At 41.2% G+C, this 25461-nt stretch overlaps 1 protein-coding gene across 1 annotated transcript in view; it reads left to right on the plus strand.

Annotated features, from left to right (window-relative positions):
* Positions 1 to 7418: 7418 nt before the first annotated feature.
* The window catches only part of CHN2 (chimerin 2), a 166261-nt gene continuing 148218 nt past the window's right edge, over positions 7419 to 25461 (plus strand). The window contains exon 1 of the mRNA XM_030445029.1: positions 7419 to 7557. Within this exon, the coding sequence (XP_030300889.1) occupies positions 7509 to 7557 (49 nt within the window). The 5' untranslated portion in view covers positions 7419 to 7508. The remainder of the gene's footprint in view (positions 7558 to 25461) is intronic.

The following is a 25461-nucleotide window of genomic DNA, read 5'->3' on the forward strand; positions in this document are numbered from 1 at the left end:
TTAAGATGGGAATTCTTGTCTAGTATCTGTTCCTCTATCATTTAAAATATTTGTAGCTAATTAAGAAATTTGGCACCACAGTTAAACAGGGAATAAATAATGCATGAACATCTGAAGTAAATCACCTTTAAACAGATATTTTGACTAATTTGCTTTTGATAAATAAATGAGCTTTGTTTTTGCAAGAGTCTGATGAAAGCAATTTTCAGCTCTGTAGCTGAAATAAAATTTATTTTTGACAACTGCCAATTTAGTTTCCAAAGTCTCACAACACATGACTTAGATATCAAAACATGCAGCTCTGCCACTATAGGTGAATTTTGAGGATCCAAACACATTTTTGCATGGAACAGTTTTCAACAAACCCATTAGCCAGAATTTGTCAGTACTAAGAAATGAAGTGAGGGCGCTGGAATAGCAAATTAATTAATTAATTAAATCTGCGTAGGTTTTATTCACATAAAAGGGAAGAAATGACAGAAGAGTTAAATCAGCTCTGCTCTAAGCTCTGCACTTTCTTCCATCTTAATGAAAGTGTAAAAGCTGAGGCTTTGATATCACTGCATTGTCATGGTAATTGGGAAGCTGTGAATTCGACATGATGACTTCACTGTAGCTTCAAGAAAGAGGAAATGTTGAACTAGGAGGAAAAGAATTTATATAGATGTCAGTCTAGATAAAAGGCTAAAGGTTAATGCAAGCTAGGTGGGTCTAAGTCAGGGAGTTTAATTTTAAGTATGCTCTGCTTAGAAAAACTGCATAAGAAAACCTCACTTTAGTATGAGCACTCCTTATTTCATAAGGAGTTAGGTAGTTTGCAGTAACATGAGAATCAGAATATTCCAAGAAAGAGACTGATAGATCTAAAGTTCTTCAAAATTGCTCCTGTTCTTGGTTTTCCACCTCTCCATCAAATTATGTACTAATACTATTTATTCCTAGTCCAGTTATTATAGAAGAGAGGTTGAAAGGGGGTTGAGAGTAGCTTATATGCAAACTTGACCTTCACACTTAAATGAGATCCATGCTGTTCAGAGAAAGGTGGTACAGAAAAGTCCTCTTTATGTTGTTTTTGTCTGATACTTATTTCCTGCACCAACAAAAGGCTTCACTGTCCAATATTATGAGTGTTTATGCTTCAGTAAAAAAATTGTTAGCTGCTTAAATATTTAGAAGTCTTGAGTTCCATCTGTGGAAAAATTTAAATGACATGCTGTCAAGTACCAAAGGGAGAGCTTCATCACAATGTAAAGGAGTACTTCATTCTAAGTAGTTTGGATTTTCATATTCTGTTCTCTAGGACAAAGGATTTGAAATTTTCTACTTATTAATAGGAAAGAAAACACACTAGTTTTCAATTTCACCAGAAATTGAAATATACATTTATTTTTTTTTTTTAATCGGGTCTAATGGCAGTTACATAGTTGACTCTAGCAATCTTAAAATCTCTATCAGCTTCCAATTACAGACTACAACTCCACTGCATAAAAAACTTTGAAAACAACATACCAAGGAAATTCTCTGCCCCAGTGAACTCTCAATCTGAGATTTAATTAAATGAGGACGTATGAGACAGGAAAAAAGATGAAAGGACAAATAGGATGAACATTCATAAATTAGTCAAAGCAGCAGGTTTAGCACTTACAAGTAATGAGCAGCCCCTTTTCTGTATTTTTTTTGCAGAGCTAATAAACGACAACAGATGTCTCCAGCTTGTTCACCAATTAAAGGTGCAGACCTCAAAATTGCACCAGATCTTAGGGGTCTCAAACCTTCCTCTTTGGAGTGAGAGTAAAAAAAGTGAGAAATCACAGAGGGTCGTGAACTACACCACCATCACCTGCTGCTGCAACCATTCTGGCTCACATCATTTATTTATACTCAAATACAGCACTCATCTGCTATTTATTGATATTTTGGTTTATTTTTCTTATCATGGCTTGTGCTTATATTAAGGAAAATTTCCAAGCCCTGTGGAGAGTATATAAATATGGATCATATATTGCTTATAAAGGTCTTTCCCTTTTGTAACATCAAAGAATGAATAATGCATTTCCTCCCTTTCCAGCTAAGCAATATAAACATCAAAGGAAGGATTAGCAGTTTAGGTCCTTGACAACACTAAATCTTTGTGTCATAAGTCTTGCTGTCTTGAGCAGATCATTTATATTTCTATACTTATTACATAATCAAAGCTTTGGGCCAAACATCTTTACTTTCCTCTAATTTGCATAATTAATTAAACCCCAACACTTTTGCCAGGCTATCTACACTCACGCTGGAATAATAATTCCAATTCTCAGCATGAAATAAATTTGTTAACTAAGTTTCAAACTCCTATCCACCCCAAAGTTTATGGGGCTCAGTAAAACACTGCTACTGTGTTGTATTAACCCAGCAGCCAGAGACAGTGGATTATGAAAGACTGCATAAACATAATCTGAGATAACATGGCTGCAAAACCAAAAGAGCTTTAAGTATCATACCACAGCCATCTGCAGAAGCTTGGCTGCTTGGAGTCAACATAAAATTTGGCTGTGTGTTGGATGGGGAGGGCGTATGGATGAAGAGGCTCAAGGCACACTCATTTTAGATGAGATTCATCCCGTAAGGCTCTTATGAAATGGTTCCTGTAGTGATATAAATGATTGTCTGCCTTGGATGAATTTCTTTCAGAACAAGCAAGCCAGGGTGATGCTGAGATTCCTGTCGCCACAGGCCCCATCTAGTGACCTACCTATGTTTTTTTTCATCTATACTTGTGTTTCAGATCTCTTTTTCTGCAGCAGGAAGCATTCTGCCAAGTCAGGAAAATGAAAGAAGCTCTAAGCTTTGACTCCACAGTGAAACAGCCTACTATGTTTGAGGCTGAATGAAAGGAAACTGGGATGTTAAATATATGTGGGTATTTACATACGCAATAAGCGATTTGGTCAAAAGGGAAAAATCTGGTTTCTTGATGGAAAATAGCACAGTCCTGCTTGCTTCCCTTTATTTGTTATTTCTAGGTTTTCATCCTGCTGTCCTGGGGAAGGGTGACTTTCTGCTTGCTTTTATCACAGGGGAGCATAAAAACCTATTTATCAGCTAGGCTTTGCCTTGCCTTCACACAGCCAGTACAAGTTAGTCATGATATTAATAATGATTGTGCAGTAGGCAGGTGGCCCATCTGCTCTGCAGAGCCTTTCTTTTGAAATAAGAAAATGATGAAATTCTGAAATAAGGACACAAATCAGTCTGTAAGAGTTGGCTGGTGAACCAAGGCCACTCCACAGCACAAAAGCAGCATAGACATGTCCTCAGCTGTCAGTCACATTGTGTAGCACCAATGCCCCCCCTAATGCAGGACCTCACCCAGCTCATGCTTGCAATTTTACCAGAATATGTTTTTCCACCAAAGTCAATGTGACAATAAAATTGTGCATGTACCTACACAGTAGATTCAGAGCTACCCTGTGACAGTTCCTGCCAAGTGTAATGCTACTTAGCTTTCTGCTGTGTTCAGTAGGTCTTGTGCTGTAAGACTTATTATTTGCTATAATTCCGTGGTATTTACTCATTTTTGGTTATTTGAGAACAAAATGCCTGTAAGCTCTAGCTTGAATAAGAATCTTACCAGCAAAAGAATGAGAGTGGATAATTAAAGTAAGGTTCAGAAGTAACCTAAAATACACTGAAAGTTTGGAAAAACTTTTCAAATATTTTCAGAGATTTCTTTGGAAGGAGAAGCAATGCTTTTGTGTTCCTTAATCTTCCAGTTATTACCTTGGGCTTCCCACATCCATTAGCTTTTGGAATATAATTACCTCTTCCACAGTGAGCTTAATGTTCATTCAAATACTATATTACTAGCTGGGCTTCAGCATGAGGCAGGTAGTCATTTCACTGGAATTTAGGTGTAGATTGAGGACTGGTTTGTTAAATCTTTACTCTCTGTCAAACTCCCTTATCTTTTAATTAAAAGCAAACAAACTCATCCCCGCCCCCAAAACAAAACAAAACAAAACAACAAACAAAAAAACCAAACCAAACTAAAACCAAACACCAAAAAAACCCACCCATAAAACTCCACCCAAACTCAAACATTGAAGCTGCTGGTAAAACTACACTGAACCCTTACAGAACCTTCCCCAGGAATGAAAAACAGCAAAACTTTCAGCTTTCTCACATGTAGTACAAACCCACGCATTTCCTTCACTGTTAATGGCAGTGTCCATAAATGGGGAGGTTCTAAGGTCACAGATAAGGAAATGTGATTTTTCCGCATTGCTTAAAACTTTTGGAAGCTGGGACTTGTCATAAAAGTGCAAATATGCAAGCAAGTGGTATCACTTAGTTCCATCAGGAGTGTACAGTAGGAGATTTTTCTCAGGCTTACATGAAGTATACATGGGTAGAAAGTCTGCTGTCTACACCAAAGAGAGTATTTTATTTACAATTTATATTTTGGTATTGCCTTCTGAGTATTCCTGCTATTATTAATGAGTAAATCTGGGCTCTGCACAGATTAGACCAGGACAGGATCTGCTCACAATTTCTACAAAATAGAAGGATTGAATTGCATTGTCTTAACTTTGTACTTTTTACACATAACAAAGTTACTTTTGTTTCTTTCAAATTTGCTTCCCCTTTAATCTAGCAATTTCCCCTCTAATTTCATGGCTCTTATGATCTTTACTACTAACAAGAAAAACCATTTTGTCTTGTAGTGTGAAATAGTTTCTTTTAATCTATAGTACATAGTACTCTATATTTTCACTTGACTTTATTAGATTACCTTTCAATGTTGTGGAAATTGAGATTACACAGCCTCATGCCTGTTCTAATCACAAAGATTATCAATAGCATCTTGTCCTTCAAAGACACACAAGTTCATAAACAGACACATCCAGGCTCATTGACTTTGGACAGAAATACTCCATTTGCATTTACTGGAATACCTGGGGTAGTGATTCTTTGCAGAAACTCCTCTCACGCTTTATCCAGATTTATGGCTGGAAAAACAATTTAAAATTAATTATGAAACTTCTGCCTGCAAAATCTCAGGAGAATTAAGAGATTTTCTGTCTTTTAGGTTATTTACCCCTTTCCCTGCAGATTCTGCCACTGCTGTTAACTGTATTTCACTGATCCTGAGGCATGTTTCTGACAGTTGCTGGAGAGACACGGGGGTGAGATAATGCCAGATTCTGGAAAGAAAAATGAAGACATATAACAGACTACAAGGAGACAAATATTAGAAAGAGAGATACATCAGGAGGAGCAGATAAAAACAAACATGTAGGAGACAAGCAAATACCACTTAAACACATCACGTGCTCTTTAAGTGGACAATTTACTAGTACAATCTTGATGTTTACCATATTATGTGACATCCCATGGTACTTTTCAACATCCCAGGTTTTATAACCTAATCCAGAAGATAAAAGAACTTTTTTCCATTCTCATTTTGCTCTCAGCATTCAAGCTTCAAAATGCTTGACACAGAATGTTTGGCCGAAGGCCAAAGAACAGCGACAACGCCTGTCCTGGTTTTACGTCTGTCATGTGGCAGTTTGCAGATTAATAGGAGTTAGTGCTAAAGCTTGGTTTAAAGCCTGTTCCTTCTCACATGCAGCAGGCTATGGTTATAAAATAAAACATGGACAACCAAGCTGGCTTCAGCCATCTCCCCAAAGCTCCGCACGGAGGGTGTGGGACACGGTGGCCCCGCTGGCCACGGCTCCGGGAATCGGTGCTCCTGGCCTCGCTGCCGCTAGAGGGGGTCTCGTACCTGTTTTCACGAAGGGAAAAAAAGGAACCGACTGCAGCGTCTGGAGAGCCCGCGTTGTATTTTGGCTCTGGGAGAAGGGGGAAAGAGGCCGGTTGCGGAATAGAGGGCAGGTGCTTTTGCACGCTCTTTTGGGACGCCGCGTGGCTGGGTGGGTAAGGCGTAGTTTGGCAAAGAAACTTTAATGCGCCTTCTTAAAGTAACTTTGTGTTAGAGAAATCTCTGTTATGAATCATGGAAGCCTTTCATAAAAATCATCATCAAGGCAAATGGGTTGTAGGCTCCTGACAGATCCCGTACCTGCCGTGCCACACGGCTGTCGAATGGCTGCTGACCATCTTCCTGCAGCCTCCTCGCCCTCGTTTTATAAAATGAGATGGAAGCTTTGGCTGGCAATAAGGCACAAAGAAGGAAAAACGCAGGGCAGTCAACAGGAGGAAGCCTCATGGTAATGCTTTCTTGGCTCTTCCTCTTTCCCTCCCACCAGTTACAGCTGCGGGCAGGGGTCCAGGCTGGACTGCCACGGAACCACCGTGTCCTCTTTCCATCTCTGGCAGCCGGCCCGGCTATAGGTGTCCCCTATAGCCCCCCAGAGACCCCGGGCCCGGGCCCAGTCCGAGAGGGGAATGATTAGGGCTGGCAGGCCCTAAGTGCGGCCGGGCCGAGTCACTGCAGCCACCCATGCGCACCTGGCAGGGAGAGCCCGGTGTTAGTGCTGGCCGGGTTTTTTTTGGTTTGTTTTGTTTTTTGGGTTTGTGGTTTTTTTTTGTTTTTGTTTTTGGTCGGTTTTGTGTTTTTTGTTTGTTTTTTGTTTTTTGTTTTTTTAAGAAAACGGATGCTAGGAGGAAAAGGAAAAAGTAAGGATGGGAGCGCGCCAGGCAGGAGAGCCAGGGGCACAGGGGAGTGGAGGGCAACCTTTGGTGGTGGACAAAGGGCGGCGGTGGGCGAAGCCCTGTCTCAGGTGCGCAGCCCCTCTCCATCCGTAACCGCGCGGTAGCCGGGGTCTCTGGCAGCCCAGGCAGGGTCGGGGGAGGCAGCGGGAGCGCTGCCGGTCGCGTAGCCCACGCTGCGCACTGCCGAGGGTGCTCGCCAGCCCGAGGCGCTCAACAGGCGCTGCTGCCCCGCCGGGACAGGCGGGACGAGAGCCGGCACATGGCCCGAGCTGCGCTCGCACCCAGCCCCGTGCCAGGCGGCGGCGGGCGGGAAGGGGCTTGGGCGGCTTTCGGCGGGGCTACCGCACCTCCGGGTCTCTCCCGCCCGGGACCCACCCTGCTTGCTCAGCCGGAGCCGGCAGCCCGGCCGGCAGCGCCGCCGCTTCCTTTGTGTGTGAGGGGAGCTGCGGCGGGTCCCCCCGGCGGGCTGACAGCGCTGCCCGCGAGGAGGCGGGGAAGCGAAGGGAAGGGACGGGAAGGGAGGGGAGGAGGCGAGGGAAGGCGCTGGCAGGGCGGCTCTCCCGTCCCCGTCAGAAGGTAAGCCCTGCTCCTCAGGCAGAGGGAGGCACCGTAAAAAGCCGCCGGGCCTTTTCCCTGACCTGCCGAGCGGCTTCGCCCAGCCCCGCGGAGCAGCCGGCTGCGCCTCGGTGGGGCGCCGGCGGCGCGGGGAGCCCAGAGCCGGCTGCGGCGGCGGCGGCTCGGCTCGGCGCGGCCCCGGCACTTTGCGATGGGCTGGCGGCAGCGGCGGCCGGACAGCAGCGGGGGCCGACGCGGGGCTCGTAGCTAAGGGGCGAGGAGGAGGGACCATGGCCGCATCCAGTAACTCCAGTCTGTCCGGCTCCTCGGTTTCCTCCGGTAAGTTTCTCCCGCATTTCTCCCCTCCTTCCATTTTAGCAGGGAGCTACTTGTCTGCAGAGCTCCTTGCCGTCCCGTTCGCCCCGAGTGCCCCCGGCCCCTATGGCAGCCGCCGCGGTGGTTCCCCAGCCCGGCGCGGGCTTTCCCCGGCAGGGCGGCGATGCCCCTACCTGGGGGCGGCTGTCCCTCGGGTGGCGCCGAGGTGTGTGTGTGTGGGAAGCCGGCACGGGGGAGGCTCAGCGGGGCCCAATTCGCCTCCCCGCCGTGCCTTTGTGTGGGGCGAGAAGAGCTCCGCGCCCGGCTCCCTGGCCGGGGGAGCAGCATCCCTCCCGGTAGGGGAAGGGGCGAACCCGCGGCCCCCCCTGCGCTTCCGGGGCCGGCAGGTTACCGGGGGCCCTTCTCCTCGAAGTTAGGGTGGCCGAGGGTGTTCAGACACCACCTCGCCCTGCGGACGGGCGTCCTGTGGGCGGTCCCCGCGGGGCAGGAGCGGGCTCGCATCCCATCTCGACGCGGCGTGCTGCGTGGGGGGGGGGGGGGGGTTGCCCCGCCGCTCGGGGGTTGCCAAACGTGCCTTCTCGGTGAGCGTCGTGGCACCCAGGTCGTTTGGAGTACTTCTACAATACTGTAACGCTTAAATTTCCGAGCCGGATTAAAAAATGCTTCAGGTGCAAAAGCGCCTCGGGGTTTTTCGAGCGCCGCGGGGGTCGTGCGTAGATGTGAGGAGCTTGCGCTGGGTTTTGGGGGTGCTGGGGCGGGAGGAGGTGTCGTGCGGCTCTGCTTCTCTGACGGGGAGGACTGGCTGCTTGCAGAGCCGGAGGAAGGCAGAAAAGTTACGTTGCATTTCTGAGCGAGGCAGCTCTCAGTTTAAAGCCCTGAACGACCACAGAACGACCACCGCCTGCTTCTTAGCTCACTGAGTAGTTATTTTAATGGTTAAGTTATGAGAAACTGGCAGAGAGCAATATCCTGGCATTTTAGTGGGCTGAAGGAGTAAATAGAAGGATGAGCAACTTCGGGGTTCAAGGGACTTCTGACTCAGTGTTTATTTGAGGTGCCAGATTGAGAATTTGTAGGAGTGCTTTTTAAACATAGCAATATGTGCTGTGAAAAGCAGACAAGCTCCTTTGACTATCAATACAACTGTAGAAAAATATAAATAAATTTTAAAGGCAGTGAGCAGCTATGTTTGTTTTGGTTTTTTTTAAAATGTGGTGTATATGGCTTACACAACTTACTTGGTTTCACTGTTTCAGCATGCAACACTTGCAGCCAGATCCAAAGAAAGAACTGGGTCCTAAAAATAAATATGATTTCCAAGTCTTTTAATAAAAACTACAAACCTTGTGAACCCTGACAGCATGAACTAGAAAGTGCCTGAAAGAAGTAACCATGAGACAGTCTGCCTTGTGTTCAAATTCACAAGCAAGAGTCGCCAGACAAGACTGAAAACAAGCAGGAGTCACCCCAGCTCAATAGTCTATTAGTTAAAATACTTGCTTGGGCAATGGGATTTTTATTTTATGGATCATTTGTATATTTTTACATCTAAACTGTGTGATAAACCCAGAAACAACTCTAAATGCCCAGTCTGGAACTTGGTACTGTCTTCCTTGGTACTCTAACCATTAATCTGCAGAACCATGTCCCTTGTGTGCTTAGATTCCTTGCTTCATGAGTCTCAAGGTCTTTCTTGCATACTGTTCTGATGAGATGCTGAGTGCATTCTTCTGCATCCCCTCAGGTTTTACTGAATCTAGGTTCCAGGATCTGTCTCCTGAACTGATCTGTCTCCCTTGCAATCTTGGTTCTAATGCCTGGACTGCAGGGAAGAGTGGGAGTTCAGGCACATCTTTGGTCCAAACAGCTATCAGCTAACTGCAGGTAGCCTCCAGTCAGCAGGTCAGTCTAGTGCCAAACTTAACATTTAGTGGAGAAAATGAGCTCTGGGCTTTAGATGTACATACTTAAAGTCAGAGGGTTTGGCACTTGACAGTACTCTGCTTTTGCACTAAGCCCCTAGCTGCATCCTATAGCAGCTTATGGTTTATCTTTTGTTCTGGATTTGTGCAAGAATGAGCACAGCTGAGCCTTGGCCCATGCTTGGGGCTCTTAGATGCTACAGTAGTACAGCTAATAAATATTGTCAAGTGCTTTATAAAATAACAGAGTGCCCTTGGCGTTCATAACTTACAACCTTGGAGTGGGTTTTGTTTGTTCGAGTGCATTCAGTCTGTATTTCTTCTATGCACATACTAATCAGAACTTAAATTTGCAGCAGCATGATAAAGTTTCCAGTATTAGCAGACACATCATATCTGGCTGTGTGCAGCTGTATTTTGGCTGTCTGTGGTTTCAGTTCTCAGAGCTCAGCAAGTCTTAGGGCATATTGTTTACATAATCTAACCAAACAGTCTTGCTTTTAACTTTCATTTGGTAGAATTTTTATGTATATTTAACTTACCAATATGAAGACTTCCAAACAGTATAATTATTTCTATTCCACAGAAGAGGGAAGGCTATAGTATCACAATATGTTTTACTACTGTTAAAAGGAAGTGAAGTTTGTGTTTGATAGCAGAATACCAGACTGCAGGTCTAAGCTCTACCATTGACTTGAAGCCTGGCCTTCATCAACCTGTGTAATGTATTGCTGGATCTTTTTCTCATCTTAAGAGCAATTTAGTGTTTGTCCATCTCTTAGGGACTTCTGAAGCCAAATTAAACCATTGCTCATATAATCTAGGAACAATTACAATATTTGAAAATGCATTTTTACCTTCAGTAAAACATGGCTTTAAAAAAAAAATATGCTCATATACAAACATTCTGAGAAGAAATAAAACTACATCTCCAGAGCATATAAATAATGCAGGTTTAAGATCACTCTTAGGGTTTGCTGTTGTTTTGAGGTAACAACAGATCTGCCTTGCATCTGTCCTGAAAGTAGTGTCTGTAACATCCAATAGGTGGTTAGGTTCGAGGCGTAGGACATGACACTTAAGAAATTATGAGTGATTTGTTTATTCTATAAACTTCTGGGGGTAACAGTTGCCCTGCACGTGCATGAGTACAAGTTGAAGTGTCAGATTCTGCCCCACCTGAACATAAAGTGGGCAGAGTATCTACAGGTTCCTTATAGTCACATCAAGATTTTGGTATAGCCTCTATTTGTTTACAGAACAAGCCAAGAATTAGCTAGAATCCATCTTAAAAGGAATAAAAAGGTTTATTGACTGAGTGGTAACAGCAGAAATCAGAGTTTAATGGCAGGTGAGAATTTTCATTAATTTTTTTAATGGGATGATTTCTTCCATCTCTTACCCACCTTTCTTAAAATACAGATAGTTCTTCCTTAGAGAGTGTCCATCTCTTCTTTTGTAAAGTCTTGTATTCTTTATACGGGTGACCACAGATGCACAAACAAAGTAGTCTCATTAGGCCCTGGGGGTAGGGGCAGTAACGTCTGCCTGTGAGTGGTGAATGCTGAAGCTTGAGAATGTATTGCAAATGACTATTTGCAGTGTAACATTTCTATTTCAATTCCTACCTATTCATATCAATGAGCAAGAAATGTTAAAACAGTTCAGATATATGTAATGTGAGGAAGCTGCCCAAGATTTTATTGTGTAGATACTCTGCTTGCCCACTTACGTATCTGTACTTGTGCAAGTAGGATTTATAGGCTTCACTTGAACTTTGTGCCTGCATTAAAGCTCAGAATTTCATTCTGTCTTGGGGTGATTGTAAGCACTACCTGCACAGTGATGTGGCAGGGTGGTCAGCTGTACCTGGGGTACAGGTGGGGAGCTAACACACATGGAGAGCTATAACTTCAGCTATCAACTAATGGCAAAGCAAGGATTTGTACTTAGGAATCAGTTGCTCCTTTGCTTTCACAGCTAGAGGACCTGTCCCTTCATGTCCCTCCTCATGTCCTGTGGTACTTGTCTCAACAGCCACCGTGAGGCTGCTAACTACAGGTTCAGTAATATTAGGGACTTCTCATGGGCCCCATCTGACAGTAGTGTATGGAGGGGTTTTTGAGTAAGCTAGCAAGCACTCACTGGTAATAAAATCTACAGGAGAGCTGTGGGTATTTGGGTTGTGTTTCCTGACATAGAGCTCTCTGCTTTTGGTGACAAATTAGCTGCTCTATGGCTACCACAAGCAGTGTTCAACAGTGGCCGCAGGAGAAAGGGGTATATTGTGGTGAGGGAAGAAGTTTGGCATAATAAACAGTTAAATAAAACATTCTTCTCTGGACCATGGCTAAATCTGCACAGCATAGGAAGTGCTGAACTTATAATTACTTCCATTGGGAATTCCACTTAACTTGTCTGTAATCTGTTCTATAGCCCATACCCAGGTGATCTATTAACTTGCACACCCCTGAACTTCGTTCTTCTCCCTAGATGAAGTGCAGATTCAATAACAAGCAGCATCTTTCCTTTCCTTCCTATCCTCTAAAGACAACTGTACATGTTTCTATGCTTTCCTTCGTGCTGCTCTTTTCTTAAAATAGACATATTCCCTGGCTGTTGCCCATCTTACTATTGACCCTTATTCTCATTCCAACTGATATTTTTTCAATATTTTTTTGTTTGTTTGTTTGTATTGAAACTTTTCACCTTTTTCCTGGCAAACAATTTACCTCTCCCACTTTGTCACCAGCTGCCTCCAGTTTCCCTCCACCCAGTAGCCAAATACTGATTGTACACAAGTGACGAACTTGAGGCTCTGCTTGCTGGAATGTAAATACAAGCTTGAGTGAAGAGACCTTTGTTGTTGTGCCTGCTCTGCTTTCCTAAGAGTCTAAAAAAATCCAGCATTCTTCCCAGCTAAGCTCCAAGCAGCAGTATCCTTGGATGTCAGACATCTCCACCTCTACACAGCTGTGCTGTGTAAAGTAGTGGATCAGAGAATCATAGAATGGTTTGGGATGGAAGGGACCTTAAAGATCATCTAGTTCCAACCCTCCTGCATGGGCACACCTCCCATTAGACCATGTTGCTCAAAGCCTCATCTAACCTGACCTTGAACACTTCCAGGCACATTTGAAGTATGAAGTGGCAGTAAATCCCAGCTGCCTTCAAGGCTTTGAACTCTGCTTGATAGCTGGGGCTGTCTGTCAGGTAAGGGTCTGCACTGAAGGGAGATGCAAATACAAGTCTACTAAATGATAGTGTGCAACCAGGTTTTCTCCTCCAGCAGAACCTGGAATGTGCCAAAACCTTTGAGTCTGAGCCTGAGCCTGTGCTGTGAGAGGGATGACACTGGGGGAACTTGAATGAAGACCCAGAGCAAACATGGAAACCCAGTATTTTATGTTTTCTGTGATCTCCAGAGGTAAATCTGCATCTGTTGAGGAAGCCATGGATACTGAAGGAGCAGCTGCTGACCTTTCTGCTCCCCATCTGAATTAAAGCTTCTACATGTCCTCTCTGCATTTCAACTAATCCCAGCCACTAAACCAAAAGATGGAATTTTAAAACACAGGCAAGCATTCTGCTACATACCTGAAGAAGGGCTTATGGGCCTTGTCAGGTTATTTTCACTTATCAGTTGTGTCAGCTGCTTTCATAAAAGGTATGGCTTCTCTCCACAAACCCCTTGTTTTTGTAAACTCAGCTATCTAAACAGAAGATGACTGCAACAAATTCTTTTAAAATCACCAATTCTTGATCTTGGGTTTTTTTTTTTTCTTTAAACTGGAATTCAAAACCTGCTTTTCTGTCCTGAAGCTCAGGGGCAAACACTTTTAAGTATCATTTAAGCACTGATCCTCCTTTTATTCATAGTGAAGTTTATGGTTCATAAACTAATTCTTGTAATAAATTGAATGGCAACAAATTGATTTTGTTAAATAAATGAACAGAGATGTGTTGTTTGAACACAGCATCGTTCTCAAATATGTGTTTTCATACATACTCTTGTGTTTTAAGGATGAAAAGCAGCTTACTGATGGAAGAAGAAAAATATTTGATGGTTCCAGTAACTTAACAAGGTCAAAATAAAATATTAAAGGCTTGCGACTCTCTGGGGGTCATGAAGGTGCTATGATGTGAAATAGTCAGATATATTGTAAAAATGAAAGTCAACATAAGCTGATTTTAATTAAGATGCAAGCAAGTGAGGAGAAATGAAATTACTATTGTACACAGATTCAGAGAGATTCTAATTGGGAGGAAGATTAGTAAATGAAAATAGATGTTTATTCTCTGTGATTTAATAAAAATAGTGTTGTGAAAATGGCACATGAAAGCTACTTAAATAATGCTGCCATTATGCTGATAAGGTGCTACGTTTGATTTTTAAAAGGGCAATAAGAGTTCTTCTTATTTCTGTTCCTCACATCAAGCTTGTGCTGGCCAGGGTGTTCTGGCTGTAAATTAAAGCTGAAGTCTTATGTATTTGATGATTGTATAGAAGTCAGAATTCTTATTTAAAATAATAAAAATTCTAAAGGGAAAAATGCCAGAATAGTACATTCTGATGCAGTGATTGGTCCAGCAGTTACTGATTGTGTAGGCTGTGATTACTGAGAGCAAAGTAGCCTGGAAAGTGGTAAAATGCATGTCTGCTTCCCAGTTTAGTTTATGCTGCTACTCTGTAAAGCAAAAATCTTATTCTTCTTATGGATCTGCTTGTCTAACAGACATATGTGGAGGATCAGCTGAACAGTCTTTCATGCTGTCATGATGATGACCTGTTTGGGTACTGGTTCAGCTGACTGGTTCTTGCCTTCTGTTGGGGGTCCTAAGGAGGCTTAGATATGCCAAATGCTGAGCGATTGTAGGCAGGAATATTTTACATTAATGAGTATTATACACAGTCACTTCATATGCCTATGCCCGTAATGTTTTACATGTTACAGATTATAATTAATTGGCTATTATGGTAAGTAAGTCTTTTTATGGCATAAGTAAGCCTTAAACCTGGTGCTTTAGATCAGGAAATGTGGGGAATTTGGGTTGGATTTTTTTGGGGGGGTTGGTATTTTTGGTTTTGGTTTTGTTTTGTTTTTTTTTTTTTTGGAAGTGATTTTGTGTACATACCTTCAGCTAAAGGGCAACAGTGGCTGAATTTGCCTTGCTTGAAACACTGACTGCTGGCAGAAGCTGTTCCCATGCTGAGGAGCCAGTCTGTTGTCGCTTGTTCTTCTCTTCCACAAAAGGAGGAGATTAAATATCTGGAGAACGGTGTACTAAGGAATGGCACATTAATATTTTATGAAAAAGCTTTTGTTGCGCTAAAATGTAGCAGGATTTATAGAAGAAGCTGTAAGTCTGTAATTCTGTATGTATCACATTCTTTACAGGTGTAGTCATAGTTCATCTAAAAGTTATATACAGCAGATAGTACAAATGTATAATTTTACCTGCTATGAATAATGACCCATTCTTTCTGTCTTTTCCTGACCTTTGATTAGGAGAATGTAAATTTGAGTTTTACATTTGGAGGTGGTTATTACACACTATGAATCATGTTAAACTCAGCAATAATAGTTTCATCATCCTGTTTTACTCAGCAATAATCCAAATCCCGGGGCTGTAGAGTGAGTGTATTCCTGGTATAAGGAAACTGGTGTTGTAATAGTGTCCTTATAACACTAATGTGCTTTAAAGTTTGCCAGTGAATAGGTTAAAACTTGACAGCACGGGCTGACAGGTTTTTAAGAAGAGGCAGAAGGGTTTTTAAAATTCAGAAGAATGTGTAGGTGCCGCTCTGCCTTGCTTCTGGTATTATTGATCAAGGTCATCACAAACGAATTAGTTCAGTAAATAAGACATCTGTTCTGAGGATATCGCTATCAGGCAGCCCGATTCTCCTGAGATGAGGTGTCTTCAGTATGGTATTATTACTGACAGGGCAGAAAGTACTAGGTGGGCCCTTTCTTATCATCAGTAAATCATCTGTCACCTTCTGCGACTTGTGTCAAGTCACATTTCTCGGTTTCTTCTTGCAAGTTTGTCAAGTAGCTCTTCCTCTCCTTCCCTCTCACTGTCCTGTTGGGTATTTAAACATTGCTTGCAGCTTTTGAAAAAGAACCAGGACTTTATGAAGTGTGCTTGTGGTGTTAAGCTTTTTATTTCGTCAAAGAAAAAAAAAAAGAACATTAGAAGAGAAGGAGACCCTTGTTTATAAATGATGTTCACCTTGCTGAACAGATGCTTAAATGCTAAAAATTTGTCTTATCTCGGCAGATAAATTGGTCAAATGTTTGGCTTTGTATTATGGCAGAGATGAAAAATAGTAAGCATACACCATCTACAGGCTTATTGGGCATGGTCATTGGAAAGGCAGGCAGCAGTTCCTGCAAGGAGGTGGTTCTTCTGCCTCAGAATGTCCAACATACCAGAAGACCTGTGTTGTGGTAAGAAGCAAAAGAGGTCCAATAGCTCTTTCAATATTAAGTTTGCCACCAAAAGACATAGAATATCTGTAAGATTATTTTTCGACTATGTGAAGCTGCATGAATTCCTCTTTAATTCCCCAATAAACTAGATAAAATATCCCAGAGGGAAGAGGAGAGGATGAGATGATCATGAGAGACCCAATTGGATGCCCCATTTTCAGCTTTTCCAAGGTATCTGCTCTTAGAGGCAACTGTAATTTCATGTGTGTGTGGCTGAACTCTACCTTTGTGTACTGTTATATGCTATCGTGGCTGGGAGTTCAGGTTTCCCCTGAGGTCCTTCCTAGCCCAGAGGCATGTGTAAACTGTGAACCTCTTTGGCATGAAAAATGAGGGATGCCAGTGGCTGGTGTGGGCTGTTGGCAAATCTAAAGAACATTATAGGAGAACAATCCATCCACTGCTGTTCAATGCAGTGATACCACCTTTGTCTGAAGTTCCTGAACTGTATGTAGGCTGAGAAACTGGTGAAATGTATATGCAGTATCCCTGCTGCATCCTTTTGCACTTCTTTAGGTATCCACTGATAGTCAATGTGGGAAATAATCTGACATTCTGACCTGTCATTGCTGTTCTTATGTATATAGCTGGTAGAGTTACTGCTGTGTCAGCATACCATGATTTCTAGGTTGGGCTTTCTACAGACAAGAGCTCCTAAAAGAGTGGAGAAAATTGGGCTGGCTTTCAAATATGGGGTGCTGACATTCTGTGTTGCTGGCTAAAAACAAAACCAAAACCCACTCTGAAGTTGCAAGGAGACACGATAGGAAAATCTTGTTAATAGCATGCTGTATTGAACAGTGTGTAGATTTTTCTGAAACCCTCTTTTTTCCTTTGATTAAAGAACTTTTTCCTTCTTCTCCTTTATTTTATGGACTTGTGACACAAATCATAGCTGTAGTTGGATCATATTTCATTCTTTTTGATTCAAATACTAAGGCTAGCAGTTAATGAACTTTTAAGAGCTAGAGCAGAGGATTTCATATAAGGTTCCTCAAAATTCCAAGATTTAGGACTTTATAAATAAAAATGAGTGTCATAACCAAATGTATATAGTGCACAGAAGTGTCTTAAAGCTGATATAAATCTTTGTAGAAGATTCTGGGTTTTTAAACAAAACCCCCTTTATAAGCACAAGGTATTAAGTCCTGACCCTTCAAGCTGCTTGGTACCTTGTATTCCCACTGCACTGAGGTAGCAAATCAGCACCTTGCTGGACTGGGTAGTTGCTTATCTGAGTATTTTAATGCCATTTCCATTAAAGCAGCATCTGCTGTTACGATGGGGAAAAGTATTATAGGCTACATGGTGAACATCCCCTTGTTCAAGTACTAATACATAACATATTTAATACTCCATGCATTTACGTATCAATAGAGCATGTCCATTTACTGGTGATGAATTTCCAAGGATTATGTAAAAGACTTAAATTATACACAATTTGTATAAATACCTGCTTCTTGAGAAATCCCACTATCCATAACTCCTCATTTCCTGCCAGGCAATCCAAAATGATGAACAGCTTTTAACATTGTGCTATGATAGCTTTGTGTTTGGGATTTTTTGTTTTGTTTTTTTTTTTTGTAATCCGAAGCATGTAGCTCTGTTGGTTTGCTTTGATGAACTTTTTTACTGAAAGAATACTGAACCCTTTGATGTCTTAACAAAAATGGGAAGACAGGTTTCAATTCCAAGCCTCTCCACTGTCATTTGTGTCTAACATATGGGTGTATGTTGGAAATTCTGCTTAAATTTAGAGAATAACAGTGAATGATGACTTAAACAGGAGTGGCTGCCATAGATCAAACTTCAGTGCCTCTGAGTGAGCACTTGAGGCTGGGAGACAAATTAGAGCTATGGAAACAGTGATTGACAGGTGTGCTTTTTTCTTCTCTTCCATTAGGAGACTAACGAGAATGTTAAAATCAGTAAACCACTGAGATACAAAATGGGTGAAATGGAGGGTGGAGGCAAGCAGATGTCATATTAGTGGGAATTTCCAAAATTATGTAGGCAAGAAAAAGAGATATTGTTATTTAGGTTGTTTAGCGAGAATACAGGACCCTGAACTCTCTTTGCAAAGTGGGTTACTGTATCAGACCATGTTATTTAATAGAGTTATTTAATTTTACAGATTTTTAGTGTAGAACCTCTGGTCACTTTAGTAGTAGATGAATACACCTAAGCACTGGGGTGAGAAAAGTCTTGGGTCTGTTAGAAAATGTCGGTGTTGAGTACAGGCCTTATCTGGTGTTTCTGAGTGAGTGAATGAGCAGGGGAGCTCAAAGGCATACCTGAAAACATCAGTCACTGATTATGAAAAATCAGGTAATAACCTTTTTTCCTCCAGTTGAACCAACAGTTGGCTGTCAAAGTGCAGAAGCATCCTACACTGCAGCGGCATTTCAGGTACACACAGAGTACAACATATTTCTGAGACAGGAGGTTTTAAATTTTCATGGAGCTCTCCAAGAGTTTCATTTCCATCAGTGCAGCACCTGGTGTGAGCTCCAGTGGGTTTCTGCATTGCTATTTGAGTGATTTCTCCTGCAATTTGAGAAAGTATTGTGAACGCAAAAGGAAGAGGTTTTCTGGGTGTGCTGTTGGGTAGCACTGCTGGGTAGTGCTATCATGAATTGCTAAGCAGTTGTTTTATTTCCTTTCAGGAGTGATGGATTAATTAATTCAATAAGCTTCAAGAAAAAAAGGAATTCTCCTCTCAAATCCATTAAATTGCCTTACACAATTGATTTTAAAAGTAAAGCTGAAAAAAGGAAGTTTTAAGTGCAAAACCAAGGAGTTGAGTGTATTACTTCTAATGATTTATGTAACAGTAAATCTTTAAGCACTGGCAACTTAAGGAATCAACACATAATGCATGTTTTCTTGTAGAACTACAAAATTTGGCAGAAGTGTACAGGTTATTTATGGGCTTGTTTGAACATAAAAATTATTTGAAAAAAGATCTCAAGAGCTACAATGAAAAAAAATGTTCAGATATGGAAATATTATGGAATAGTTATTCTGGAACAGCTATTCCTGAACACTATCCAGCCAAGCTATAGTAATGTAGATCATTGACTTGAAGGATGTAGAAATACAGCAATAATTATACTAATTTGTCAAGCAATGCTAAGCTTCTCTCTTTTTTTTTTCTTTTTTTTTGTTTCCTTTCTGCTTGATGTAGTCTTGAAAGCTCATTGCTACCTTTTTTTCCAAAGACATAATGTGTTATTGACATCAGAAACTTAAACTCAAACCTGCCATTTTAAAGGTTTTTATTCTTTTATTTATTTTATTTTATTTTAATATTATTTAGCACAGGAGCTGATCATGCAAAGGGTAAACTGTGAAAGGATAAAATGAGATTAAGATAAAGATGATTCAGAATAAAACTTTGCTAAACAGAACAGATCATTATTAGTTACAAGTGTTTTTATCATGCACGTAGGTGCAGTCAAGATTGGGGATGAACGTTGTTGAACAGGATATTATAATTACTCTTGTTTCATTTATGCTGACATGCATTTATAGAGTAGTTGTGTGAAAAAGTCACGGGGAGGTTAGTAAATGTATAAATATAGAATCAGTGACAGTTGGGGGACCAAAAATCGTGTACCATGAAGAATGCTATAGGCATGAGGATAGTGGGTTTAAACTACAATAAAAACAGTGAAGAATTAGCATGCTGCTACTAATTGCATGTATCAAAATGTATGTGTATGTTTAAGAAAATAACAGAAAGAAGAATGTCAAGGGAAAATAGCAGGAATTTGCCCCCTGCCTCCCCTCCTCCCCTCCTCCAAGCAGTTTCTTCTTTAATTCTGTTAACTAAGAATCAAGAGGCACATTGTCTGCAAAGAATTGCTTGCAGAGGGCTTTGGCTCATGAAATCCTTTTCTGTCTTGTATTTGTTTCAGATCCTTTGATCTCTTTTGGTTTGATGAGTACGTGTCATCACTTGGTATTGCAGTTGCTTCCTCTTACTCAGATATGACAGTAATAAATATATTCACTGAAGAGTGTAATTTTAAATTTATATTACTCACAGTTATTGGCAAGTACTGTAGCCCAAATGATGGAAATGAGGCAAAGTCTGGTTCAGGTTGATTTTTTTTAAATAATTGATCCATCTTATCAATATGCATAATAAGCTTATCAAAATAGACTTTTCAAAAATTAAAGAAGAAAAAAGTCAATAGAAAATGATTGTAAGTGTAATTGAGTAGTGTAATTTACTTTCACTTTACTGGAAAATGCTTTCAGCCTCACCTCTTAAGCTTTAGAAAACTACACTCTGACTCCTGGCAGTAGTATATTGATTGGAGGCATCCAGAGTGTCTAGAAAACATAAGTGTATACAAATTTGTCTGAAAGGGATGTGTTTTAGAGGCAAAAACTCCATTACAGTCTAGGGTTCGCAAGAAATATGCCAGTTTAAAAACATACTGAATATACTATAATGCATTATAAAGAGCTTAATAATAGCAGGATTTTTATAAAAAAATTTCATAATTCTGTAAAAACTAATCTTCACAGAACTTGTTTCATAACTGGAAAGAAATTAGGCAGAAAAATTGAACCACTCAGCTACTTACAGAGACTAAAATTAAAATCAACATGGAATAAAAATGCAATTTCTTTCGGGAAATACTCTTAATTTGTTAGAGAATGAACTGAGGTCCCCCCTTGGACATCATTGGGACCATATAAGTGATGTTTACAACTTTTCCCCCTTAATGTAGTTTACCTTGTTTTTGGTCTATGTCACAGATTTGTCTTATAAATTATTTTGGTTCTCTTTATAAAATCAGTCCAGGACATACTTTGTTTCAGTAAAATTTCCATAAATTTCTTTTTATTTTTCCCTTCATTCTCGCATATACTCTGTCTCTCCAAATGCAAGGCTTTGCTGTGCTGAGGTTAGGCAGACTTATGCTAAAACCAGTTAAGTAACTGCAAATAACATCAAAGATGTGAACAGTGTTATCCAGGGTTTATGTTCTGACAGTTACTTAGTCTGTCTGATTCTGATTTTCCCCATCCTTGATGATCAGACTGGTCCCTAGTAAACATTTCAGAACAGATTTATTCACTGCTACACACTTAAAGAAGTTGATGTTGTTCATTTCTGGGGCTGTTGAGAACCATTTGGAACAGCAGCTGCTGAGGTAGCGATTTGGACCCTGACACCCTTGAAAGGAGAAACATCGTGGGTGCACAGAACCTTTCCAAAGTATCTGACATGCAAGCCTCAAAGCATTTGCATATTTTATTTTAACAGATTTTTTTTTCCCCACGAGGAATATGTTCAGCTTGCTTGCAGATACTGCATCTGATTGTGTGATCTCAAGAAGGAATGACTGCAGGATTTTTTTGTGTATCTAAGGATCCCATAAGTGCATGAGCAAGGGCATTTTCTTTCTGATTACCTGCCAGGTTGTGACAAACTTGAAGAAATACGATCTTATGGGTAAGATGCTGTAGTCAGCTCAGTTTACTGTGTTCTGTGATTTATTGGTGCCTGAAATCCATGTAATGGGAGATGCCAGCTCTCATCTAAGGGAGATCTAAGAAAGAATGAGAAACTCACCTTCAGGCCTGGGCCAGCTTTCTGAAATACTGAGAAAAAAAGTGTTTCATAGTGAATTTATTACTGAAAACCAAGCTAGATTTTAGGCCAGTTTCTCTTCAGGCCTCTCTTTTAGGCCAATGCTCAACTAAAACCAGCCAAACCTCCACTGTTCTGTCTAGTAAACACACCAGTCTATAATCAGTGATCCTGAGGAACCAAACCTTGGGGGAAATTCAGCTGGGTTGCACCATCAGACCGTCTGGTATTAAGTTTTCTCTAAGAAGTTAAGTTCTTGGACTAGTTGACCTGTCAGAGTGGTGTAAAGTCCCCGTAAGTGCAAATGGGAATCAAAACATTTGTGCTACTAAAGGTCTGACTCTGCAGTATTACTGTTGGGTTTATATCATCAGGGATGATTTTTCTTTGGACAGCTTCCATAAGAGGAATGGAAAAATCAGCCTCATGGTGGTACAAATATGGGGAGATGACCTCCAACCCTTAACATCACTTCCTCAAAATGCTTTGCTCGTCAAATCTTAAGATCAGAGCCCTTTATCATAGTGACACAGCGGAATCTTTTCCAGTCTAAAGAGTCACAGGGTGCTTGGCCAATCCTTGTATATGGTAGACTACATATTTTTTATCATCCATATTGTCTTCTATTACTCTTTTCCAGTCCTCATGTAATCCTATAAAAATGGACCAAAAAGAAAATGTCATCAAGGGATGGAGGCATCTTATCTGTATTACACTGGAATTAGAATGTTCTTATTTTGTTCTCTGTTCCTTAATATTGAGTTTTCTTTTTCATTCATGGTATTTTCAAGCATTTACAAGTGCTGTGTTGACATGCCTACTAGAACATATTATCATGTGTCTGTTAGTATTGTTCTTTTTAATAGTTTCTACTAATTTGTCCAGTGCAGATGTCAGGCTACATGAAATTTTCTGTCTTTCTCTTGGGGCCCTTTATAAAATTGGCATTTTGCAGTCCTCTAATATTGGGGCAGTTTCAAAAGAGACAGTCATGGTGCTCTTTCATCCATGTTTTCCTTAATAACTCTCTTATAAACAAATTCTGATCTGTACATTCTGATCTGTTGTTATGCATGTGTTGAAAGGTCTAGAGCCCAAGTCTTATGAGGAGCTGCTGAGGGAACTGGAGATGTTTAGTCTGAAGAAAAGGAGGCTGAGAGGAGACCTTATTGCTCTCTACAGGTACCTGAAAGGAGGTCATACCAAGCTGGATGTTGGGCTCTTCTCCCAAATAACATGGGATAGGACAAGAGGAAATGGCCTCAATTTGTGCCAAGAAAGGTTTACATTGGATATTAGGAAAAATTTCTTCACCAAAAGGGTTGTCAGACTCTGGAACAGGAGTCACCATCCCTGGAGGTATTTAAAAATTATGTTGGTGTGGTGCTTAGGGACGTGGTTTAGTGGTGAACTTGGCATTCTAAGTTAATGGTTGGACTTGGTAATCATAAAGGTCTTTTCCAACCAAAGCGATTCCATAATTCTCTGATTCTATGATATGTTTGTTCTTTAGCCTCTTCCACCAAAATCTCTGTTTGAAATGGATGATCCAATCAATCACTCACTTGATTATTTTCTAATATAAGTGCTTTTATTCTTTGATCATTTATTGGCCATAGTGGCAGACTTTGCATTTGAACATGAGAAAGGGGTTGTTCTGAATTGTTCTGTCTTATGCTAGTCATCTATCAGACTGTCTTTTGGCTTGCCCTGTTGTGGTTTGAGTTTGCTTTGGATTGTTTTTTTTGGTTTGCTTGGGTTTTTTTGTTTTGTTTGTTAATTACTACTATTTTCCAGTTTAGCCTGCAATAGCAGTCTTCCTACTTTGTTTGGAGTTGAGTCCAGAAGAATGTTTTAATGCTTCTGATAACCTCTCATACCCTGCTGTTCAACTACACTGGCTTCCTTTTCCTCTTTTTTTCCCAAATCTCTTTTGCTATGTGGCATGTATTTGCTCTCAGCCTCCAGTGCAATATCTCTGTTTACCATACAGCCTGGGAAGGTTTAAGTCTCTTTGCTTCTTCCCCGTTTTGTTAGCTTCCTTTTAGCAAGATTTAATGTATCCTCCAGGGTGACTTAAAAATCTGATTTTGAAGGCTTTATCAGTCCTGTCAAAATTTCCTAGTATGTATATCAACACTGCCTACAGTTACAAACCTATTAAAAATGTCCAAACTGTAAAAACTGTGTGTGAATGCATAAGCACGTGTGTCTGTTCATCATAGATAGGGAACAGATAATCGTTCTTGACAGGAAGAAAAATTCTAGATGTAGAACCTAGGCAGTCAAAGATGGGTTTTGTTTGGTTTTATCAGGCTCTGAGCTAGCAGCAGCTGTCCCTTCTGATGTCACACTGCTGTCTCCAGCACGATGGCTGCTTGAGGGCCAGCCAAGCTCCTTCTGCACCCAAAGAACCTGGGAAGTGAAGGCTCAGTTTTTAGCTACTGCCGTTTGGAATTAGGGTTGAGGTGGTTTAGCAGGACAACTTGTACCATTTGACAAATTTTTTTGGAGCCAAGGTAGGCAAAATTGTATTTCTGGAAGGAGCACTCCCCTGAAATTGCATTCCTTTGTCACAGCTTACTGTGGTATATCCAGCTGAGGCATCAGTAAGTGTTAATGAAGAGCCTTAATAAACAAGCTTAGTAAAGTTCTGTAGCTTAACTATGGTATTGTTTCAATGAAAAAGCTCTTTTGAGAGTCAGAAAATGTAAGAGTAGTTGGATTGTATAATAAGGCATGACTGACACTCTGCTTCTTAAAGGAAATATAAAACTGAGCAGGATTAGTACTTTTTAAATATTGTAATAGAAAAAGGTAAAAGATTTTCAGAAAAGGTGAAAGAGGGTAGATGTTCTTTCTTTGAATCAAAATGAGGCAGTTTGTTTAAATTTAATAGTAGAGTGGATATACATTAACATGTACTAGAAAGCTGTCACATTACCCTACCATTAATCTTGATCTGACCTCTTCCAGGCAAGAAGCACGTGCTCTGTGAAGTTTTTTCTTTTAACTTCAAACCTGAGCTCTCTTTATGTTAATATAATATTTTCCATGCTGTCTTTCTGAACCTTCCTCTGTGTGTTTGAAATTTACAACACTGAGCTTTATCTGAAAGCGAGTTTATTTTTAGACCTTGAAAGAGAGCTGCATGAGTAAGATGCAGAGAATGAACAGCCTGGAAATACCCCTCTCTGAGATGCATCTCTTCTTGGCTGCTCACACTTGATTTTAGTCTGGCCATGACATGGATGTGTACAGAGCGTGTGCCAAAGTCCTCGCTTGGTTTTAGGTTGTTTATTTATAGTAGATTAATGTTTTAATATGATTTGAAGATGCGTAGCTCTATGTTAATTGAGTAAGGAATAGCATATAAAGAAACATGCTCCTTTTAATGGCTAGAGAGGTCTATTCCAGAGGCAGCAGAGGCACCAACCCAGAGGGTTTTGTCTGACTGGGAAGATGTGTTCCCACCTCTGCCTGGGGAGCATCCTCCCTGCTTTGTGCAGCTCCCCCTCCATCTTCGCAAGCCCTGCGCTTTGCACATGGTAATCCTCAGCATCAGAGAAGGTGTGTGGGACACCAGAAGGAGGGTTTATTTATTAACCTTGACTTAGAGCAGAATCAGAGGGTGAGGATCCAAGAGGGCAGGTTGAACAGACTGAACAGCTTGCTGCTGCCAGAGAGAGGGGGTGTCCCAACCTGCTTCCCGCTCCCTGGCCCTGCTCTTGCTGCCGCTGCGTGATGCTCTGGCACTCATCTTCTCCTTCTGTGAGCTGGCAGCCAACGCTGTTTGAGGAACAGGGCTGACAGTGAAAAGCAGAAATCTCAATCTGGCATTTGCTTAGCAAGGTTCTCCTCTTCTTACTCCAGTATC

Source organism: Calypte anna, chromosome 2, assembly GCF_003957555.1.
Source record: "Calypte anna isolate BGI_N300 chromosome 2, bCalAnn1_v1.p, whole genome shotgun sequence".
NCBI classification, from domain to species: domain Eukaryota; kingdom Metazoa; phylum Chordata; class Aves; order Apodiformes; family Trochilidae; genus Calypte; species Calypte anna.